Here is a 22,198-nt window from a genome sequence, read left to right on the forward strand (position 1 = left end):
CACCGTGCCGCGTGAGCCAAAACATGACTAGCAAACTGTATCCATCATACAATATTTGAAAATAAAGAAATGTGAAGGTCTCAGGAATGTTGATCTGCTCAGGTCCCCCAAAACATTTTAACAGTGGTCTTAGAAAAGAGTAGAGAGAGATGGACTGGGTGTTGGGTAAGGTTGTGGGGTCCAGCGGCTGTGGCACATCTGTTGGTGAAGAAAGATTCACGGATCATGACTTTGCTGACGATTCTGTGATTGGGGCTCATAAGAGACTGAGTAAGGGGTCTGAGTGTCTGGGCTTGCGAGGGTCCTCATAAAAACCAACATCCAGGTCTTTAATGACCTCTTAGGCACAGCCATTAGCAGTGTGTCTGTCTGCGGAGAGAGTGTCGACCTCATCGAGAGGTTTACTTACCTTGGCAGTGACATTCATGTCTCTGGTGACTCTTCCTATGAAGTCAGTAGGCAGATTGGGAGAGCATTGTGGGTCATGAGGTCGCTGGAAAGGGGTGTGTGGTGCTCCCAATATCTCTGCTAAAGGACAAAAATCCAAGTCTTTAGAGTCCTGGTGCTTCCTGTCTTGCTACATGGTTGTGAGACATGGACACTATGCAGTGATCTTTGATGAAGACTGGACTCCTTCAGTGTCTCTTCAGAGAATCCTTGGGTACCGCTGGTTTGACTTTGTTTTGAGGCACATTACCTGCATTGTGAGGGAACGTCAGTTACTGGACTACGGCCATGTGGTGCAATTCCCCGATGGTGATCCGGCTCACAGGACCCTCATGGTTGAGTACTGTATTGTATTGTATAGCGCCCCACCGGGAGTTCTTTTCCATCCTAACACTAGTGTTATCAGGATAACCTAGCACAAGCCTCGTTCGTGACCCTGCATTGGCATAAGCATGTTTAAAAACGTGATGGATGATAGAATGGTTGGTTACATGACTGGATGGGTGGATTTGATCAGGTGCTGATCTACCATCAGGAGCCCATGGTGGCAAAAGGCCCTCTGATCTTGTAAGTCTCCCTTCCACTCAGTGTCGCGTCTCCCCTAGCTAGTGGAAACGATCGAGTGTTCACAGTCCAGAAACACAATGGGGGACCCACATGCCCACACCAACACTTGAGGAAAGGATCGAAGTCCATTGAATTGGACTAAACCCGCCACCATCTGCGTCGGCGAGCGCCGACATCAAAGTGGAAAGCGCCGCGTTGTATGAAAGCGCAGGGAATTATAAATGGAAGTTCAGCTCTCTTTAATCCTGCTGTGGAATTTGACAGAAGCAAAAGGAACCGGCGCAGCACTTCCCGGTGAAGAGGCGTGGCATCGCAAGGGATTTGAATTTCAGAACAAGAGAAAGAAAAACAGGAGGACGTAAAACGACTGAACACGGCCACCTGCCAAGTCCTGAAAAGCCTGTTGGAGCTGGAAACAGGGCGCGCCCGGGCGGTCACAGAGCGAAGTGCCGAGGCAGCGTGGGACCGGGACTGGGACTGGCGGGGCGACAGACAGACAGACAGACAGACGAAGAGGAGGAGGAGGAGGGCAGCCCCTGAAGATTCAGACCTTGCGCGTCCCTCGTATCTCGGCAGAGGACTTCGGGGCTTCTTTGTGCTTTTATGTCCCTGAGGATCAGAGGACACGCGAGGAGGTGAGGCTCTGTTTCCGTCTAGTTCTTTCCTCGTTTTCTTCCTGCTTCTATTTAAAATTGTCACTGCCAGGAGAAATGTAAACAGCAACGCGGGGTATTGTTATTTCACTAAATTATCGAATGAATAACAATATTATTATTAATAATAGTACGGTAATATGCAGGATCTGCCAGGACACCACACAGCCCCACAAAGTACAGAAGATCGCATTAATGGGATCCACTCACATTCACCGTAACGTGATGGGTTAAACCTTAGGTCCCATGTGAGGACACGGACATCGAAGCAGGTGTAATTTAATAATAATAATAATAATAATAATATAGCGTTGTGGAGATGGGGTTCGCTTAGAATATACACAGTATTATAAAACCACCTCATTGAGCAGAACGAGACACAGGCTACTGTTTCACAAACAAGGCTCATCATTTACAGAAAATTCTGACACTGACATTAAGACTGGTCTTCCTGAGGAGACTCAGGTCTTTCGATGTATGCAGCAAGTTGCTGGAAATGTTCTACTACTCCAGTGGCCAGTGCATTGTTCTATGCTGTGGTCTCCTGAGGAATCAACTTTAGTTCAAGAGACGCACAATGCCTGAAACTCATCGTAAAATCCTGCAAGCCCTGGACACGCTGGAAAAGCTGTTGTGGAAAAGAGGATGGTTGGCAAAATTGGATGCCAGCATGAAAAGTCCCCTTCATCCCTCCAGGAGGCTAACTTTTGGAGCATTTTTAGCCACAGTCTCATTCCTCCATGATGTGCTAAGAAACGCCTCTGGGGGTCTTTTTTGCCAACTGCTATCAGGCAAGTCAATGCTTACCATTGATGTCCAAAACTAAAGGCTAATACTCTGTTGGGCCCTTGAACAAGGCTCTTAACCTGAAATTGGCTTCGGGGGTGTCATATAATGGCTGACCCTGTGCCCTGACTTTCAAAGGCCATGCGAAAAGACAATTTCCACTTGGCGATTAATATAGTGTACCAAATACCCTTTAAGTTCTTCTTGCAATTTCTATCTATCTATCTATCTATCTATCTATCTATCTATCTATCTATCTATCTATCTATCTATCTATCTATCTATCTATCTATCTATCTATCTATCTATCTATCTATCTATCTATCTATTATATAGTGCCTTACATATCTATCTATCTATCTATCTATCTATCTATCTATCTATCTATCTATCTATCTATCTATCTATCTATCTATCTATCTATCTATCTATTATATAGTGTCTTTCATATCTATCTATCTATCTATCTATCTATCTATCTATCTATCTATCTATCTATCTATTATATAGTGCCTTACATATCTATCTATCTATCTATCTATCTATCTATCTATCTATCTATCTATCTATCTATCTATCTATCTATTATATAGTGTCTTTCATATCTATCTATCTATCTATCTATCTATCTATCTATCTATCTATCTATCTATCTATCTATTATATAGTGCCTTTCCTATCTATCTATGTATCGATCTATTATATAGTGCCTTTCATATCTATCTATCTATCTATCTATCTATCTATCTATCTATCTATCTATCTATCTATCTATCTGTCTATCTATGATATAGTGCCTTTCATATCTATCTATCTATCTATTATATAGTGCCTTTCGTATCTATTATATAGTGCCTTTCATATCTATCTATCTATTATATAGTGCCTTTCATATCTATCTATCTATTATATAGTGCCTTTCATATTTATTATATAGTGCCTTTCATATCTATTATATAATGCCTTTCATATTTATCTATGATATAGTGCCTTTCATATCTATCTATCTATTATATAGTGCCTTTCATATCTATCTGTCTATCTATCTATCTATCTATCTATCTATCTATCTATCTATCTATCTATCTATCTATCTATCTATTATATAGTGCCTTTCATATCTATGTATCTATCTATTATATAGTGCCTTTCATATCTATCTATCTATCTATCTATCTATCTATCTATCTATCTATCTATCTATCTATCTATCTATCATATAGTGCTCTTCCTATCTATCTATCTATCTATCTATCTATCTATCTATCTATCTATCTATCTATCTATCTATCTATCTATCTATCTATCTATCTATCATATAGTGCTCTTCCTATCTATCTATCTATCTATCTATCTATCTATCTATCTATCTATCTATCTATCTATCTATCTATCTATCTATCTATCTATCTATCTATCTATTATATAGTGCCTTTCCTATCTATGTATCTATTATATAGTGCCTTTCATATCTATCTATCTATCTATCTATCTATCTATCTATCTATCTATCTATCTATCTATCTATCTATCTATCTATCTATGATATAGTGCCCTTTCATATCTATCTATGATATAGTGCCTTTCATATCTATCTATCTATCTATCTATCTATCTATCTATCTATCTATCTATCTATCTATCTATCTATCTATCTATCTATCTATCTATCTATTATATAGTGCCTTTCATCTATTATATAGTGCCTTTCATATTTATTATATAGTGCCTTTCATATCTATCTATCTATTATATAGTGCCTTTCTTATCTATCTATCTATCTATCTATCTATCTATCTATCTATCTATCTATCTATCTATCTATCTATCTATCTATCTATCTATCTATCGACAGGGCCTTGCTCAGGGCCCCAGCAGAGCAGAATCACTTTTGTCATTTATGGGATTTGAACTTGCAGCCTTCTAACAGCAGGTTGGAGTGGTGGCTCTGAGGCTAGGGATCTGTGCCAGGCAATTGGAAGGTCACCAGTTTGAATCCAGTAAATGACAGAAGTGATTTCACTCCGTTGGGCCTCTGAGCATACAGCTGACAAACTGTTTGCCATCCTCCAGAACAAAATACGATGCATACACTGGCACATTCATTTTTCTGTTTCAACACTATTGAGTCATCTCGCAAATATGATGCATTTTTGTTGTTGGTGACAGTGACTCGTGAGTAAAGGTATCAGTGTGCACATACGTGCCATTTCCGAGGCCAGATGTGTTCACGTTACAGTTAAATACAGCAGATCACTTGTAGTTATGAATGTGACCTGTCAAGACAGGCAAATCTAATCTGAGCAAAAAATCAGAATTGAGCAATGAGACTTGTAATGTGCATGTAGCCTTACTTATTTGGCTGATGCCTTTATCCAAGGTGACTTACAACATTTCAGATACAGTCAGTTACGTTTACTTTACTTTTTTTTTCCAGTGGAAGCACAAGCAGGTGAAGCAAGTTGTTCAGGGTCACACAGTGTCAGTAGTGGGATTTGAACCCATAGCCTCAGGGTTTATGTGCCCAGTTCTGCCAGATTAGGCTCCATGACCCGAGTAGTTTTGAAAATGTCATGGCAGTGCTCATTTTATATATTCTGAACATTATAAAGTGCTTTGTTCAACTGGATTACAGGGAAACAAACATCATTAGTTAATGTTGTAATGTGCCATTCCTTATACAGCACAGGGCATTCATAAAGCATTCAGGCCCCTTCACATTTTCACGTTCTGTTATGTTAAAAAAAAAAAACAAATGATCTCATTCAAATTAACTCGAGAGATTTTTATTTTTTTCCCCCGACTCTTATTTCAGTTGTATGGAGCCCCATTCCTTATTAATTGGTTCAAAGAGATTATTATTATTATTATTATTATTTCCCCCCTTGCAGTCCAATTCTTATTACGGAGCCCCATTCAGTTTTCCTGGCATCCAGTTCAGTGAACCATAAGGTGCGTATGTTAAAATCAGTGAAACGGAAGAGGAAATCGTTGGGAGACCACTGCGGTTGAAATGGTTCTTTTGAGGAGTCCTGAAACGAAATGGATTTATGGAATTTACTCAGAGATCGTGATATTCCAGAGTCAGTGGTGCAAACATTAATAGAAGAGAAGATAAGTTTAAAGTGTAATGGCTAACAGCGCAGAGCAGATTGAAACTGGCTGGCTAAACTCTGGCAGCTCCAGTTCACTAAACTGCATAGCAGGAAAAATAAATAGCTACTGAAATAAGAAAAAAATAAACAACAATCAATTCAAACAAGTTACGTAATTTGTTTGAATGAGTTAATAATTAAGTTGAACAGATTATGAACAGATTTCTTTTTTGCCTGACACCTATGGGACTCTGTAGCCTTGTGATAAAATCATTTCAATGTAAATTTTTCCATCAATAAGCAGCTCTCAGTACCACAGCATGACAACGCAAACACAGGACATTAGATGTTTTTATACTGTAAATTTCCTAAAAATAAGAATGGAACTCTCACATTGATACAAGTATTCAGACCCTCCGCTTTGGCTCAGCTGCATCAAATCCCATCGATTACAGTTGAGATGTTTCTACACCTTGTTTGGAGTCCACTTGTGGTCACTTTAATCGACTGGACTAATTCGGAGAGGCACACACACCTGTCCATAGAAGGTCCCACATTTGATTAAAAAGCAAGTGTGACCGGGCGCAGGAATGACAGGTTGGGCAACAATATAAAGTTGGGACTCCAAACAGGTTGTTCTGTTTAATGCTTTAAGTCCAGAACCAAAATTACGCCTCAAGGGCTAATAAGAAAAAACGCCACTTGGGCACAATAATAATAATAATAAAAAAAAAAGGAATAAGCTCTTCAGCTTTCAAAAGTAAAGGGTCATTCCTTGGAGGTCCATCTGGTGGTCATTCAAAGTGGAAAGTGACGCCTCCTTCTGGGTAGCTGGGCTTCTTAATAGATGCGTATACCGGAAGGGGCGGGGCCTTCCAGGCAGTCAGGCTTCTTGATAGTTGCGTATACCAGAAGGGGCGGGGCCTTCTGGGCAGCTGGGCTTCTTAATAGTTGCGTATACCGGAAGGGGTGGGGCTTTCTGGGCAGCCAGGCTACTTAATAGTTGTGTGTACCAGAAGGGGTGGGGCCTTCTGGGCAGCGGGGCTTCTTAATATATGCGTATACCGGAAGGGGTTGGGCTTTCTGGGCAGCGGGGCTTCTTAATATATGTGTATACCGGAAGGGGCGGGGCCTTCCAGGCAGTCAGGCTTCTTGATAGTTGCGTATACCAGAAGGGGCGGTGCCTTCTGGGCAGCTGGGCTTCTTAATAGTTGCGTATACCGGAAGGGGTGGGGCTTTCTGGGCAGCCAGGCTACTTAATAGTTGTGTGTACCAGAAGGGGTAGGGCCTTCTGGGTAGTGGGGCTTCTTAATATATGCGTATACCGGAAGGGGCGGGGCCTTCCAGGCAGTCAGGCTTCTTGATAGTTGCGTATACCAGAAGGGGCGGTGCCTTCTGGGCAGCTGGGCTTCTTAATAGTTGCGTATACCGGAAGGGGTGGGGCTTTCTGGGCAGCCAGGCTACTTAATAGTTGTGTGTACCAGAAGGGGTAGGGCCTTCTGGGTAGTGGGGCTTCTTAATATATGCGTATACCGGAAGGGGCGGGGCCTTCCAGGCAGTCAGGCTTCTTGATAGTTGCGTATACCAGAAGGGGCGGTGCCTTCTGGGCAGCTGGGCTTCTTAATAGTTGCGTATACCGGAAGGGGTGGGGCTTTCTGGGCAGCCAGGCTACTTAATAGTTGTGTGTACCAGAAGGGGTGGGGCCTTCTGGGCAGCGGGGCTTCTTAATATATGCGTATACCGGAAGGGGTTGGGCTTTCTGGGCAGCCAGGCTACTTAATAGTTGGGTGTACCAGAAGGGGTGGGGCCTTCTGGGCAGCGGGGCTTCTTAATATATGCGTATACCAGAAGGGACGGGGCTAAGAGCCCTCACTGGGCGGTTTCCCTGGGAGAGGAGGAAAATAGAATGTTAGTGAGAGCGTCCCCTCTCGCCCCTGGCAGATTATCACTTACCTCGATTGATCCTGTGAGGAGATCCTCCAACACGCTTGCGTGACACAAGCAATGAGGTTGAAGGAATTGTCTGGATAGCTTAAATTCAGGGTTGTGTGGAGGCACAGATCTGAGGAAGGCTACAACATCGAGGGCTCCCAAGAGCACACTGACCTTCATGTTTCTCAAATGGAAGAAATCGGGAAGAACCACAACTCTTCCTAGAGCTGCCCACTTGGCCAGACTGAGCAATCATGGGAGAAGGTAAGAGAGGTGACCAAGAATTCGACGGTCACTCTGGCTGAGCTCCAGAGATCTTGTGTGGAGATGGGAGAAACTTCCACCTCAACACTGCACCAATCTGGGATTTACATCAGAGGAAGCAAAAAGAAACCTAAAGGGCTCTCAGACTGTGTGAAATGAGATCCTGTGGTCTGATGAAACCAGAATTGAACTGGTTGGCCTCAGGGATGGTGGGAGCATCACGCTGAGGGAGTTGGGGACTGGGATACTAGTCAGGGACAAGGGAAAGTTAAATGGCTGGTACTCTGCTTCTTCTTCCACATCCCAATGTTGGGTGTTGAGTTAATTGTTGACTCTGAATTGTCCTCGGAAAGGGTTGGTGATCCTGTGTCCATAAGTGTGCCTTGTAATAGACTGGCGCCCCCTCCTGGGTGGAGTAGGTCTTATTTCCTTTCTATTGGTTTGACTTTTATTTTTTTTTTGCCCTACAGAAAGCATGGGCCTCAACCAGGTGACCCTGCTACAGCCTGATGACAAGCTTGACACCGTCTTTGAGGTGTTTGCTCAAGCTGTACTTCATGCTTCCGATAAGCTGAAGGACTACCTGGGCTTCAATGATCCCGAGCAGAAGCTGCACATCAGCACCAGGACCATGAGTACTGTCTTCTTGATGAACTTCATCAAGTTCTGTAAGGAGAAAGGCGTGGAGGAGTGCATTTCCACCTGCATTATGAGCCGGCAGCAGGAGCTGACCATGGGTGTGGACTGGATCTGGACACTGAGTGGCGTCACCACCAACGTGCGGTTTCAAATTGCAGTTCAGGCCATACAGCTCACTGGCACTCACCAGCCAACGGAAATGGATGAGGACCCTTATGAGAAACGTCTCGAAAGGTCCATTTTGGATCTGGATCTGAGCCAGACCACTCGATTAGAGAAGCTGCTGGACTTTTGCTCTTCCATTGGTGGGAACTGTCTAGGGCTGTGCATAGTGTATGGGGTACCGGGGAGGCCCAGGGACATTCGAGGGGTGCTCACCAAACACCTGGGGGCCATCACTGAGAAGGGGGCCTCACTGACCGAGGCCACAGTCTTGCACTACCTGGAGACCACAGAATCTTTTATAAGCACCAAAGAGATGATCGAGAAGCACCTGTACCGGCAGAGGGGTGCTGTGGACAACCAGCCCGTCTACATCCAATTTCTTTGAGAGGAGTTGTGAGCTTACAGAGGCAGAGAATCCCAACTGATAACTCCAAAGAGACTCACATATTGACAAGTAAAAAACCTTGCATTTATATGTACACAGATGGGCAACGCGGCCCAGTCGCTACAGCACTGGACCTCATAGCACAAAGCTGATCGTTCAGTCCGTGTCTCTGTGACCCTGCGTGAAGACGCTGTCAAAAAAAGAAAATTCTCAAACCCACTTAATCTGTGTGTCTGTCTGTGTGTCTCAATAAGTGTCTGTGGATACATACAGACGTAAACAAATTTGTTGGTACCCCTTATGGACGTTAGGGGTCGCTGTTGCCCCTTTAAATCCAACAGACGGACGCTCAGGGCCCAAGATAAAAGCACTGAGAAGTATTTTATTATGTTCTTCTCAATAATAGTGCCCTAAACACCACAGCCACCAATAAACAGGCAAATAAACACCAATAGCAATAGTAACAAACACAAATCTCTCCTCCACACCTCCCAGCAAGCTCTGTCCTACTCCTCCCGACTCCGGCTCGCCTGCTGGGTTTTCAGCAGTCCTTTACATAGTCCTTGACCAGGAAGTGCTTCTTTCTGTCCTTCCATCCACATGACTTGCTCGCACTTCTGGGTCAGATGGAGAACTGGCTTTTTCTTCAGCCCGGGATTTCCCTGGTCCTTCCACAGCACTCCCTGGTGGCACCTAACAGGGCTGAGATAGCCAACTCCATGTCCTAGGAGGATCTGCCATCTAGCGTCTTGGGGGAGGCAGGGTCCTACAAAAACTGCCTTCCCCCATCCTTTCATCTCAGAGGCATCCCGGCTGTCACCTTACATCCATCCATCCATTTTCCAACCCGCTGAATCCGAACACAGGGTCATGGGGGTCTGCTGGAGCCAATCCCGCCAACACAGGGCACAAGGCAGGAACCAATCCCGGGCAGGGTGCCAACCCACCGCAGTGTCACCTTACACCCTCCACAAAAAAGAACCACCCACAACTGTCTGTGAATTAACTTGTGAAAATCTGCGTGGCTTTACGCCAAGTCTAGGTTGTATGCATCACGATTTGAGCGTGGGAAACGGGCTTACGCAACATTTTTGTGTGTACGCACTGTTTTATACATGAGGCCCCTGGTGCTCCCTGTCTTGCTTTATGGTTGTGAGATATGGACACTCTCCAATGACCTGAGACAAAGACTGGACTCCTTCATGTGTGTCTCTTCAGAGAATCCTTAGGTACTGCTGGTTTGACTTTGTGTTGCTCATGGAGTCCTGAATGAGGCAAATTACCTGCATTGTGAGGGGGCGTCAGTTATTGCACTATGGCCATGTGGTGTGTTTCCCCGAGGGTGATTCGGCTTCCAGGATCCTCATTGTTGGTGACCCGAGTGGCTGGACCAGGCCAAGGGGTCGGCCACGTAACACCTGGCTGCGACTGATAGAGGGTAATTTCTGGAGGTGGAGACTGGGCCACATGTCTGCCTCGGGGGTTGCCAACCAGGATCCAGAGCTGCTTCGTCATGTGGTGATTGCGGCAATGCATTGTACCAGCTTGACTTGTATCTGTGATCAGGTTAAAGTGGTCACTGCCTGAAGCATGGAACCATTGAGTAGGGCAGGGACGTAGATCAACCTGTAAATCAAGATCTTTGCTTCTCGTCTCAGCTCTCGCTTCACCACAAGTGACCAGTACAACGTCTGCAGCTGCTCTGATCTGCATGAAGATCTGTTAGACCCTTCTTCCCTCACCCCAAGATATTTAAACTCCTCCACTTCAGGCAGCACCACATCCCTAACCTGGAGAGGGCATGCCACCCTTTTCCGGCTGAGAACCACACCCTCAGACTTGGAGGTGCAGATCCTCATCCCTGCCATTTCACACATTTGCAAACTGCCCCAAATGCATGTTCGAGGTTATAACACGATGAAGCCAGCAGAACCGCATCATCTGCAAAAAGTGGAGATGTAATCCTGTGGTTACCGAACTGGACATCCCCCTCCACTCCTTGGGCTGTGCTAAGAAATTCTGTCCATAAAAAATATGAACCGAATCATTGACAGAGGGGTAACCTTGGCAGAGACCCACAACCACTGCCACCAATGTGGGCCAAGCTTTCACTCCGATTGTACAGGGAGAGAATGACCTGCAACAGCAAGCCATAGTCTTGAAACACTCCTCACAGGACCCTTCTGGGGAAGCGGTCATAAGTCGACAAAACACATGTAGACTGGCTGAGAATGCCCCCATGAACCCTTGCGAGGTTATAAAGCTGGTCCAGTGTTTCACACACACACCGGAGTTTTTGGTTACACAACTGCCATCACCTCGATCTGATTGGCCAGTCAGCTGCCTCCAATGTTCCACAATCTGACCAAGCTTGGAAGACTTCCTCCTTCTCCTGCCTAATGGCTCCCTTTAGTTTAGTGTTGGCTTCCATCACCGGGTTCATGGACTGCTGCAACAACAGGCACCAATGATCTTACACCTCAGCAATGGAGGTATAAACGATAGACCATTCATGGAGATACTGAACATGGACCATTTGGGTTCAAACTCCCCATAATCCCTCAGAATGGAAGAAAATTTTGCCGGGTGTAGGTGTTGAGTTGAAGATCTCCCAGATGGGGGCCTATGCCAAACGTTCTCAACACAACCTCATTATGGATTTTGGCCTACCGAGTCTGTCCAGCATCTTCCCCTGCTATCTGATCCAAACCACAACCAGGTAGTGAGTAGTTGGCAGCTCAGCCCCTCTCTTCACCTGAGCACTCAACACCTATGGCTGTAGATCTAAAGATATGAATACAAAATCGATCATTGAGCTATAGCCTAGGGCAGGGGTCCTCAATCACAGTCCTGGAGGGCCGCAGTGGCTGCAGGTTTTCATTCTAACCATCTTCTTCATTATGGACCAGTTTGTGTTGCTAATTAACTTCTTTTGCTTTAGTTTTCATTAACTTGACTCAGGCTCCTTAGTTGTCTCTTTTTCCTTAATGAGCAGCCAAACAATAGTGAGACACAAAACAAGTCGCCACATGACCAGCTCACCTGTGCCCATCACACAATATCTGAAAATTAAGAAAGGTTAAGGTCTCGGTAAGGTTGGTCTGCTCAGGTCACCTAAACATCTTGACTCTGTTCTTAGGAAAAACAGAAAAATCGACAGATTTGGAAATGTCTGCTGTGGCAGAATGAGAGCAGCAACAAGCCATGGAATAAAATAACAAGTTTAATTAACAGCAAGAATCAGCTTCAAACAAGTCAGATATGATTAAAGCGCACATTGCACTTTCACTTAAGGGGATCTGCATTCATTTTGGTCACAATATGTAGAAATGACAACACTTTTTCTACTCAGACCCCCACATTTCAGAGCACCATAATGTTTGGGACAATTAGCGTCACAGGTGTTTGTGATTCCTCAGGTGGGTTTCATTGCTTCATAAGATACCTCGGCTTGCTTCTACCCTTTGGAATCTGTAGTTGTCATTGGTCAACATGAGGAGAACAGCTGTGCCAATGAAAGTCAAAGAAGCCATTATGAGGCTGATAAACAAGAATAAAACCATTGGATGCATAAATAAAACCTTAGGATGACCGAAATCAACTGTCTGGAATATCATGAAGAAGAAAGAACACATTGGTGAGGTCAGTAATCACTAAGGGAATGGTAGGCCAAGGAAGACCTCCACTGCTGATGACAGAAGAATCCTCACTACGGTCAAGGAAAAAGCCCCAAACGCCTGTCTGAGAGATCAGAAACAGACTTCAGGTGACCGATGTGTGGGTGTCAGAGACGACTATCAGCAGAAGAAAAAACACAGAGGCCACACTGCAACATGTAAACCACTAGTTAGCCACAAAAACAGGATGGTCAGATTACAGTTTGTGAAAAAGGACTTAAAGGACCCTGCTGAATTCTGGGAAAAGTTCTTGTGGACAGTCGAGACAAAGATAAACCTGCATCAAAGTGATGGTAACAGCAAAGCATGAAGACCAAAAGGAACTGCCTGAGATCCTGTTATAATATGTTTTGTTATTAAGTTTAACAGCAAGAATAAGCTTCTCATTAAGAGATTGGTTGGAGTTTGAAGCCCCAGTTTAGCTGCTCATCTGTTGGCTCGTTTCACATCTCATTTCTGTTTGGTTGTCATTTAATGAAGAAAAGAATCAATTCAAAGGACTGAATCCTTACAAACAGGGCTATTAAAATGAATGGAAAAGGAGTTAATTAGCAGCAAAAACTGGTCACTGATTAGGAAAAGGGTGAGAATGAAGACCTGCAGCCACTGCGGCCCTCCAGGCCTGGAGTTCAACACCCGCGCAGTTGTTTCTTTTTCCTTAATTAGCAGCCGAACACTAATGAGACACAAAACAAGCCGCCACATGACCAGCTCACCTGAAAATAAAGAAAGGTGAAGGTATCGGTCATGTTGGTCTGCTCAGGTCACCAAAACATCTTGACAATGGTCTTAGAAAAAACAATCAACTGTCTGCTGTGGCAGAATGAGAGCAGCAACAAGTCCTGATATTCAATAACGGCTCTAATTAACAGCGAGAATTGGCTTCTCATTAAGAAACTGTTGGAATGAAACTGGTTGGAGTTTGAAATGCCAGTTTAGCTGCTCATCTGTTGGCTCGTTTCATGTCTCATTTCTGTTTGGCTGCCATTTAATTAGCAGAAAAAGAAGTTAATTAACAGTGAAAACTGGTCACTGATTAGGAAAAGGGTTAGAATGAAAACCTGCAGCCATTGTGGCCCACCAGGACTGGAGTTCGACACCCCTGGCCCAGGGTACTCTGGTGCTGCATACCTTTAGAAACACCCTTAGGTTCAGAAGTGCAACAACAAAACACCACTTGGGTTCAGATCAGGTAGGCCATTCTTCCCAATCACACCCTTCTTCATGACAATCACACACCACTTAATCTCATTCAGAAGGAGACGAGACATTCCTGGTAGCGAGAAACACAAGAGAGGAACACAACAAGAATGAGACAGAAGTCAACATGCTAGTCATACACAAGATACACGGGCAAGGTGCCATATAAATAAAATGTTATCATTACGGTATTGGAGAGAAACACTCGAAGATGGCTACCTCCATCACTGGGCAATCTACAATCATTCATTCACTTTACAACTTGCTTATCCAATTCAGGATCCTGGCACCATTAACTACAAGGAAGTAACCAGACCTGGGGCACTGGACACACTTACACTCACGAATACTGGGCACATAACTTAAAGAACACTGGTAAAGCTGAGTAGAGTGTCAGTTAGGCCTCAATTCTTGCACTCTTGTCGTGAAATTAGTTAAGGGGTGCAAGGTGTTTTAATTTTTTTTTTAGTAGTGGCACACTCCGCGTTGCTCAAGTTGGGCCACACGTGCCAGTTTATGCTGTCATTACCCGATGATTGCTGGGTGGCAGCTGTGCAATAGCATAAAAAGGTGCATAAATGGTTAAGGCAGAAAGGAGACACAGAAGAAAAGAAGAAACGAAAATGAAAGAAAGGACCGCTACTATGGGAGGGGTAAATTGAGTATGATGAATTGGACAGTGCCACACTGACGAAGAGTTTATGGGGAGCAGGACGGAGGGCTGGAGGAGCTCTGAGAGGTGGTTGTGCTCTCAGAAGATGATGACGCTGAAGGGCACAGCTTGCGAGAGAAGCCACGAGTGTAGGTGGAAGGATGGGATCCTGATGCTGCAGCATCCAAGAGAGGGCACGGCACCCTAATAGTTATGATGACCGATGAAGGGAGCAGCTCCAGATCTACGGGTACTGGCTGAGATGGCTGATCGGAGGGATGCAGTGAGCTGCAACTGTGGGAATACCCATGGGTTCTGAGGAGGGCAGAGGAAGAGAAAGATGGAACATTTGTCATTTTAACTTTACAATTTGGATTTTAACATACAATGCCCTCCATAATGTCTGGAACAAAGACACATTTGGTCCTTGATTTTCCACTCTGCTCCACAGTTTCAAATTACAAATCAAACAAGTCAGATATGATTAAAGCACACACTGCACTTTCATTTAAGGGGATTTGCATTCATTTTGATCACAATATGTAGAAATGACAACACTTTTTCTACTCAGATCTCTCCATTTCAGGGCACCATAATGCATGGGACAATTAGCGTCACAGGTGTTTGTGATTCCTCAGGTGGGTTTCACTGCTTCATAAGATACCTCGGCTTGCTTCTACCCTTTGGAGTCATTGGTCAACATGAGGAGAAGTGTTGTGCTAATGAAAGTCAAAGAAGCCATTATCCATATTACTAACCGAGAATAAACCGGATATGGATGCAGGTACACGGCGATGGGACCATGAGACGTACTGCGCAAGCGCGTGTCTCATACACCGCAAGCAAAGTCTTATCACCGCGAACGAAGGAGTCACAGCCCAAGAGCAAAAGAGCTCAACTAACGTGAATGAGAAATGAAGCAACAACGCGCCCATAGCTAACGACTAACGACACAGCCACACACAAAAGAGGATTCTGCGCTGCACCCCTGAGTCAAACGTGAGAGGCTACGGAGGCCCCACAGGTCCACAAAGATAGTACGAAAGGCGCAGGCGTCGCCACCATATTGTGAGTGGCACTACTGCGGAGTGAAGGCGCAGGCGTCACCGCCATATTGTAAGTGGCACTACTGTGGAGTGAAGGCGCAGGCGTCACCGCCATATTGTGAGTGGCACTACTGCGGAGTGAAGTTAGGAATAATGTGCTGCTTGGGATTGTACAAACCACTGAACGCTTTACACCAAATTCAAACACAATACAGCTCAACGATACAAACACGAGCCCGCCTAGATAAGATCAATGAACGCAGGTGCCTACAACGCGCGTCTGACACTGTGGAGGCAAAGCAGGCACGGGTTCAAAATGAATGACCTCAACTGACGGATATACAAACACGAGCCCGCCTGGATAAAATCAATGAACGCAGGTGCCTACAACGCGCGTCTGAAATGCCGTGGGCAAAGCGGGCACGGCTCCAAAACGAACGAGCTCGACTAATGTATCTCAGGATACCCAACGCCGGGGGTAGGCGAGCGAAGCGAGCAGGGGGCAGAGCTGAGCTGATAAACAAGAATAAAACCATTGGATGCATAAATAAAACCTTATGATGACCAAATCAACTGTCTGGAATATCATGAAGAAGAAAGAACACATTGGTGACGTCAGTAATCACAAAGGGAATGGTAGGCCAAGGAAGACCTCCACTGCTGATGACAGAAGAATCCTCACTACGGTCAAGAAAAAGCCCCAAATGCCTGTCCGAGAGATCAGAAACAGACTTCAGGTGACCGATGTGTGGGTGTCAGAGACGACTATCAGCAGAAGAAGAAACACAGAGGCCACACTGCAACATGTAAACCACTAGTTAGCCACAAAAACAGGATGGTCAGATTACAGTTTGAGAAAAAGGACTTAAAGGACCCTGCCGAATTCTGGGAAAAGTTCTTGTGGACAGTTGAGACAAAGATAAACCTGCATCAGAGTGATGGTAACAGCAAAGCATGAAGACCAAAAGGAACTGCCTGAGATCCTGTTATAATATGTTTTGTTATTAAGTTTAATGTCACTGTTCTCTGTGCCCACTGTTATGGACTCCTTCATACAGGCAGACCAAGTATGGTACACAGGGGTACAGCATCAGCATTTAGAATTGCCGAGCCAAGCACAGGACTAGAGAGCCAAAGACAACTGGAGAATTGAATAGTCAGCCTAAAGACAGACTAATATATTTCTGTCTTCTGTCAGCACACCATCCTCTTTCCTTGTTGGGAGAATGAGAACTGTATGTAGGCATTGTGCTATTCCTGTATTTTTGAAGGTGGGGTTTGAGTCCTTTCCTGTCCTTGTTTGGATCAAGAGAAGGAGCCTGCACATGGAGCAACCAGAATATAAGGATGGACCTACGGCAACACACTTTGAGGCTGCTGGGCGGAAGATTATGTCTTCCGTCCGGTGAAAATCCTTTCAGCGTGGCGACGAAAGATGGCAGATTGCGTAGGTGAAGACCCCCACATCGCTTGATAGAGTCTGTCATAAACTTCCCGTCTGTAATACCGCGTGAACCCGTCAGTAAAGAGCTAAATTATCCTGTAAACTTCTCGTGTAATCTTGTAACCGTCATATTGCATGCTGGGGAGGGATAATACCTTTTTTATTTATAATTATTTAAATTCAGGTTAATTAAAACGCTGCAATTGAAAAGAACACATTTCCAGAGAGCTAATGCCTCTTAAGGAAACAGATCCAAAGCAGACCACCTCATCTGTTAAACATGGCAGTGCTGGGGGTGTTATGGCTTGGGTGTGTATGGCTTCCATAGGTCCTGGCACACGTCTCTTCATTGACGATGGAACTGCTGATGGCACTATGAATTCTGAGGTGAAGAGAAACATCTGATCTGCTCAAGTTCCAGTAAATGCTTTCAAACTCCTTGGACGGCACTTCATCCTAACAACAAGATGATGATCCAAACATACTGATGAGGCAACACAGGAGTCTGTCAAAGCTAAAAAATTGAAAATTCTTGAATGGTCAAGCCAGTCACTCAATTTAAATCCAATTGAGCAGCCCTTCCATGTGCTGATGAGAAAACTTAAAGGGGACAAGCCTCCAAAACAAGCAAGAGCTGAAGATGGCTGCCTGAGAGGCTTGGCAGAGCATCACCAGAGAAGATCCTTGGCACCTGGTGATATCTATGAATCACAGACTCAAAGCAGTCATTGCATGTAAAGGATATGAAACAAAGTCCTACATATGACAATGGCTTTAATAGACCTGCCATTGCTGTCCCCCAAACATTATGGTGCCACCCCTAAAATGGGGGGACCATGTAGAAAAAAGTGCTGACTGAAATTCCCTCAAATGAAAGCTAGCCTGCAATATGCACTTTAATGATATGTTTGATTTGCAATTTTAAACTGAGGAGCAGAGGGGTAAATCAAGGAAAAATGTGTCATTATCTCAATCATTATAAAGGGCACGGTATTTATTGAATTTGGGCTCCCCAAGACAATTTTATTAGTTTTTGATAGCACAATTTTTAATTGCACTGTTTGCACATTTATGAATGAACTTGAATTTTAATAAACTGTGTGAGAAGTAGCCCGCAGTGCAGACACCGGCAGTTCTATAAAACACCCGGTTTATTTACAGTTAAACTCTGCACACACACAGTGCCCCACACCAGTCACCCTTACACGGGCCTTTAAATGTTCGTGGGCTGCCTTTCTTCCTCTTTCTGGAGCTTCGTCCTCCTGCATCCGACTCTTGACTCCTCGACTGTAGGAAGGCGGCCCCTTTTATTCTGACCCAGATGTGCTCCAGGTGCTCCCAGATGTTATTTCGGCAGCACTTCCTGGTGGGGAGGAAGTGCCGCATGAGCACCTGGAGCACATTTGGGCATACCTGGAAGGTCCTCTGCCACACCTGGAAAGGTTGTGCAGACATCCCAGGCTCTATGAGGCTCGGGGTGCCCACCGGCGATGGCCATGGGCCCCAGTGGGTTTGAGCCTCCATGCTCCATCACCGTGGTCCCCACACTAACCAGGGTGGTTGCCCCCTTGGGGTCTGGGGGATGTATAGTCTGCCTCTAGGTCCTTCGAAGCATCCTGGTTGGGTCTGACCCCCAGCCACCTGCAACAACTGTTAACTACTTTTGATAAGTAAGTCTTGTGCTTATTTATTATCTTGACCTGGCTTGTCTTTGGTTGTGACTATCAATGCCCCTGGGAAGCAGGGCAATGCCAACGTTGTGGGCACACTGGGCATCACAACCAACCATCAATCCATCCGTCCATTATCCAACCCACTATATCCTAACAGGGTCACGGAGGTCTGCTGGAGCCAATCCCAGGACAAGGCAGGAGTAAATCCCAGGCAGGGCGCCAGTCCACTTCAAGGCACACGCACACACATACACCTACACACCAAGCACACACTAGAGACAATTTAGGATCGTCTTTGCACCTCACCTGCATGTCTTTGGACTGTGGGACGAACCCCGCACAGACACGGGGAGCACGTACAAACTCCACGCAAGGAGGACCCGGGAAGCAAACCTCAGGTCTCCTAACTGCGAGGCAGCAGCGCAACGGACATCACAACCTTAAATTATAAATTAATCAAACATTCACTTTCTACCGCCAGTTCAGAAAAGAACAAACCAAAGAAGCGCACAGCCGCTGGGTTATGCACACCCCATTATTTATTGGTACGGCATGTGGTTGACACGGCCATTTGCAGTAAGGCCGCACTCACTGACAAACAGATGATGTTTTAGACATTGAGCAGAAACAGGGCCGCTTCTACTGCTTGGCAGCAGTGCAAATGTGGGTTCTGGTTTTTTATTTTTTCAATTCTTATTGCATGAACACTGCAAAACAGGCACATAGCCTTCACTCAAAAATCCTCCCACTTGATACGAGTCAAGAAAATGAAAGCCCAAAGCACTTATTACAACAGCAAGTGAGCATATCAATTCTGAGTTAGATCCAAGTGCTTGAAATGGTGGGCTTTATCAAGGGATGGGCAACAGCTTTGCACTTCCCAAAAACTGCCTGCGCATACTGATGTAAATGAAAAATATACAGTATACAAATAAATAGTTCAGAATAATCCCCAATGAGTGTATAGGCAATATACGTTTGCAATTTATAAAGTTACATCTTCAAACGAACACACCCTCTAAGATGGCTAAATTATATTTATGACTAATACAGCCGCCTTGAATTCAACAGGCAAGGCCGACTTCACTGACTCAGCCTTCAGATACTCTGGAAGACATCTACAGACAAAACACTCTCATTTCCCATTACCCAGAATTCTCTCTGTCACCGAGAACAAAAAGATGACGGACGACAGACGGCAGACTGCATCAGCTAGAAGGTGAATCGCTGTGCCAGTGGGTAGCCAAGCTTGTCTAGGCTAGGGCTGCAGGCAAGCTGGATCATCTGTGGGGGCCCACACATCAGGATGAGGGTGTCGTAAGCCGGAGGAGGAAGATGCTCCTGAATCATGTCTGCATTGACAAAACCCTTGCTGTACTCCCATTCTGTGGGTTTAAAAGAAGAGAAGAAAAAAGTTAAACTGGCATCCAACAAGGTCCTGCTCTAGAAGGTAAAAATGAAATAGGGGCTCGATGGAGTCAGATGATGATAATTTACCTGACAGTTTAATCCTTTGCTGTATTTTAAGTACAATTTAAGATATCATCATCTGAGAAACTAAGTACACCCCACGGAAACTTGACTTTTTCAACATATTTGAACAGGCAGACCATGAGATCTTCATGCAAACAGTGCCTACAGACAAAGGTGATCTACTTGAATAGAATCCATCCATCCTCTTCCGCTTATCCGAGGTCGGGTCGCGGGGGCAGCAGCTTGAGCAGAGATGCCCAGACTTTCCTCTCCCCGGCCACTTCTTCTAGCTCTTCCGGGAGAATCCCGAGGCATTCCCAGGCCAGCCGGGAGACATAGTCCCTCCAGCGTGTCTTGGGTCTTCCCCGGGGCCTCCTCCCAGTTGGACGTGCCCAGAACACCTCACCAGGGAGGAGTCCAGGAGGCATCCTGATCAGATGCCCGAGCCACCTCATCTGACTCCTCTCGATGCAGAGGAGCAGCGGCTCTACTCTGAGCCCCTCCTGGATGACTGAGCTTCTCACCCTATCTTTAAGGGAGAGCCCAGACACCCGGAGGAGGAAACTCATTTCAGCCGCTTGTATTTCGCCCGAAGAGGCAACGTGGGTCCCCCTTCCCATGGGCTCACCACCTATGGGAGGGGCCAAGGAGGTCGGGTGCAGTGTGAGTTGGGTGGTGGCCGAAGGCAGGGACCTTGGCGGTCCGATCCTCGGCTACAGAACCTGGCTCTTGAGACTTGAATAGAATCACAAAGAAAATTTACACTTTAGGTCAGGTTGGGGGGCATGCACTGGTACAGCTTGTTGCCCCACCCACCACACAACAAAACAGCTTGGGATCTTGGTTGGCAACCCCCCCAGGCAGACATGCGGTTCAGTCACACCCTCCGGAAATAACCCTCTATCTGCTGCAGCCTGGTGTTGTGTGGGCATCCCCTTGGTATGGTCCAGCTGCTCAGGTACTCAACAATGAGGATCTTACGAGCCGGACCACCCTCGGGAAATTGCGCCATATGGCCGTAGTGCCGTAACTAATGCTCCCTCACAATGCAGGTAATGTGCCTCGTTCGGGACTCTGTGAGCAACACAAAGGCAAACCAGTGGTACCCAGGAAGGAATACAACACAACAGCACAATAGTAATAGTACAAACTACAAAGCAAAATGTCAGAATAGATTACAGGGAGATTCTAACAGGTGTGGCCCTGAGTTATGATGTGTTACTCACGTAATAATGAAACGATAGAAACGAAATAAATATAGTGCATACCTTGATAGATGCGTAAACGATCCAATCACATTCAGTGTTGGAAATGGGCATCTTCTTCTAGCAAATGCACATCGACATGGTACTCCTTATTGGCAAATGCATCCGCAAGCCTGCCACAGCCTGGGGTTGTGTGTGCACCCCTTGGCCTGGTCCAGCCACTCTGGTCCTCAACAATGAGGATCCTTCCATACAGATCACACTTGGGGAATCGCGTCATATGGCTGTAAGTGCCGTAACTGACGCTCCCTCACAATGCAGATAATGTGCGTCATTCGGGGCTCCATGAGCAACCACTCATCTGACAAAAAGTTAAACCAGCGGTACCCAGTACCAAAGGAGTCCAGTCTTCGTCTCAGGTCACTGGATAGCGTCCATGTCTCACAACCATATAGCAAGACAGGAAGCACCAGGACTCTAAAGACTTGGACCTTCATCTTTTTGCAGAGATATCGTGAGCGCCACACACCCCTTTCCAGCAACCTCATGACACCCCCATTCTCTCCCAATCCGTCAACTGACATCATAGGAAGAGTCACCGGAGACATGAATGTCACTGCCGAAGTAAATAAACCTCTCGATGAGGTTGACACTCTCTCCACAGACAGACACACTGCTGATGGCCGCACCCAAGAGGTCATTAAAGGCCTGGCTGTTGGTTTTTATCAGGACCCTCGCAAGCCCAGACACTCAGACCCCTCGCTCAATCTCTTGAGCGCCACGATCAGAGCCTCCATTGACTCCGTGAAGATCACAACATTGTCGGCAAAGTCAAGATCAGTGTATCTCTCTTCACCAACAGATGGCCCAGAGCTGCTGGACACCACGACCCTGA

General features: G+C 45.6%; 2 protein-coding genes across 3 annotated transcripts in view; one reads left to right on the forward strand and one right to left on the reverse strand.

The window, feature by feature from the left end:
• Window positions 1–1,225: 1,225 nt before the first annotated feature.
• Window positions 1,226–9,148, forward strand: LOC114647788 (rab15 effector protein-like). The gene is made up of 2 exons (XM_028796425.2): window positions 1,226–1,649; window positions 8,215–9,148. The coding sequence occupies exon 2, from the start codon at window positions 8,220–8,222 to the stop codon at window positions 8,931–8,933; it is 714 nt and encodes a 237-aa protein (XP_028652258.1). The 5' UTR covers window positions 1,226–1,649; window positions 8,215–8,219; the 3' UTR covers window positions 8,934–9,148.
• Window positions 9,149–19,146: 9,998 nt separating this feature from the next.
• Window positions 19,147–22,198, reverse strand: part of LOC114647789 (NADH-cytochrome b5 reductase 3) — a 71,235-nt gene continuing 68,183 nt past the window's right edge. For both annotated transcript variants that reach the window (XM_028796426.2, XM_028796427.2), the window contains exon 9: window positions 19,147–20,010. In XM_028796426.2, coding sequence (XP_028652259.2) covers window positions 19,838–20,010 — 173 coding nt within the window. In that variant the 3' untranslated portion in view covers window positions 19,147–19,837. The remainder of the gene's footprint in view (window positions 20,011–22,198) is intronic.

This window comes from Erpetoichthys calabaricus, chromosome 3, assembly GCF_900747795.2.
Source record: "Erpetoichthys calabaricus chromosome 3, fErpCal1.3, whole genome shotgun sequence".
Lineage (NCBI taxonomy): Eukaryota > Metazoa > Chordata > Cladistia > Polypteriformes > Polypteridae > Erpetoichthys > Erpetoichthys calabaricus.

Excerpts from the sequence above, each read along its gene's own strand:
- LOC114647788 (XM_028796425.2), top strand. The coding sequence starts at position 8,220 with ATGGGCCTCAACCAGGTGACCCTGCTACAGCCTGATGACAAGCTTGAC.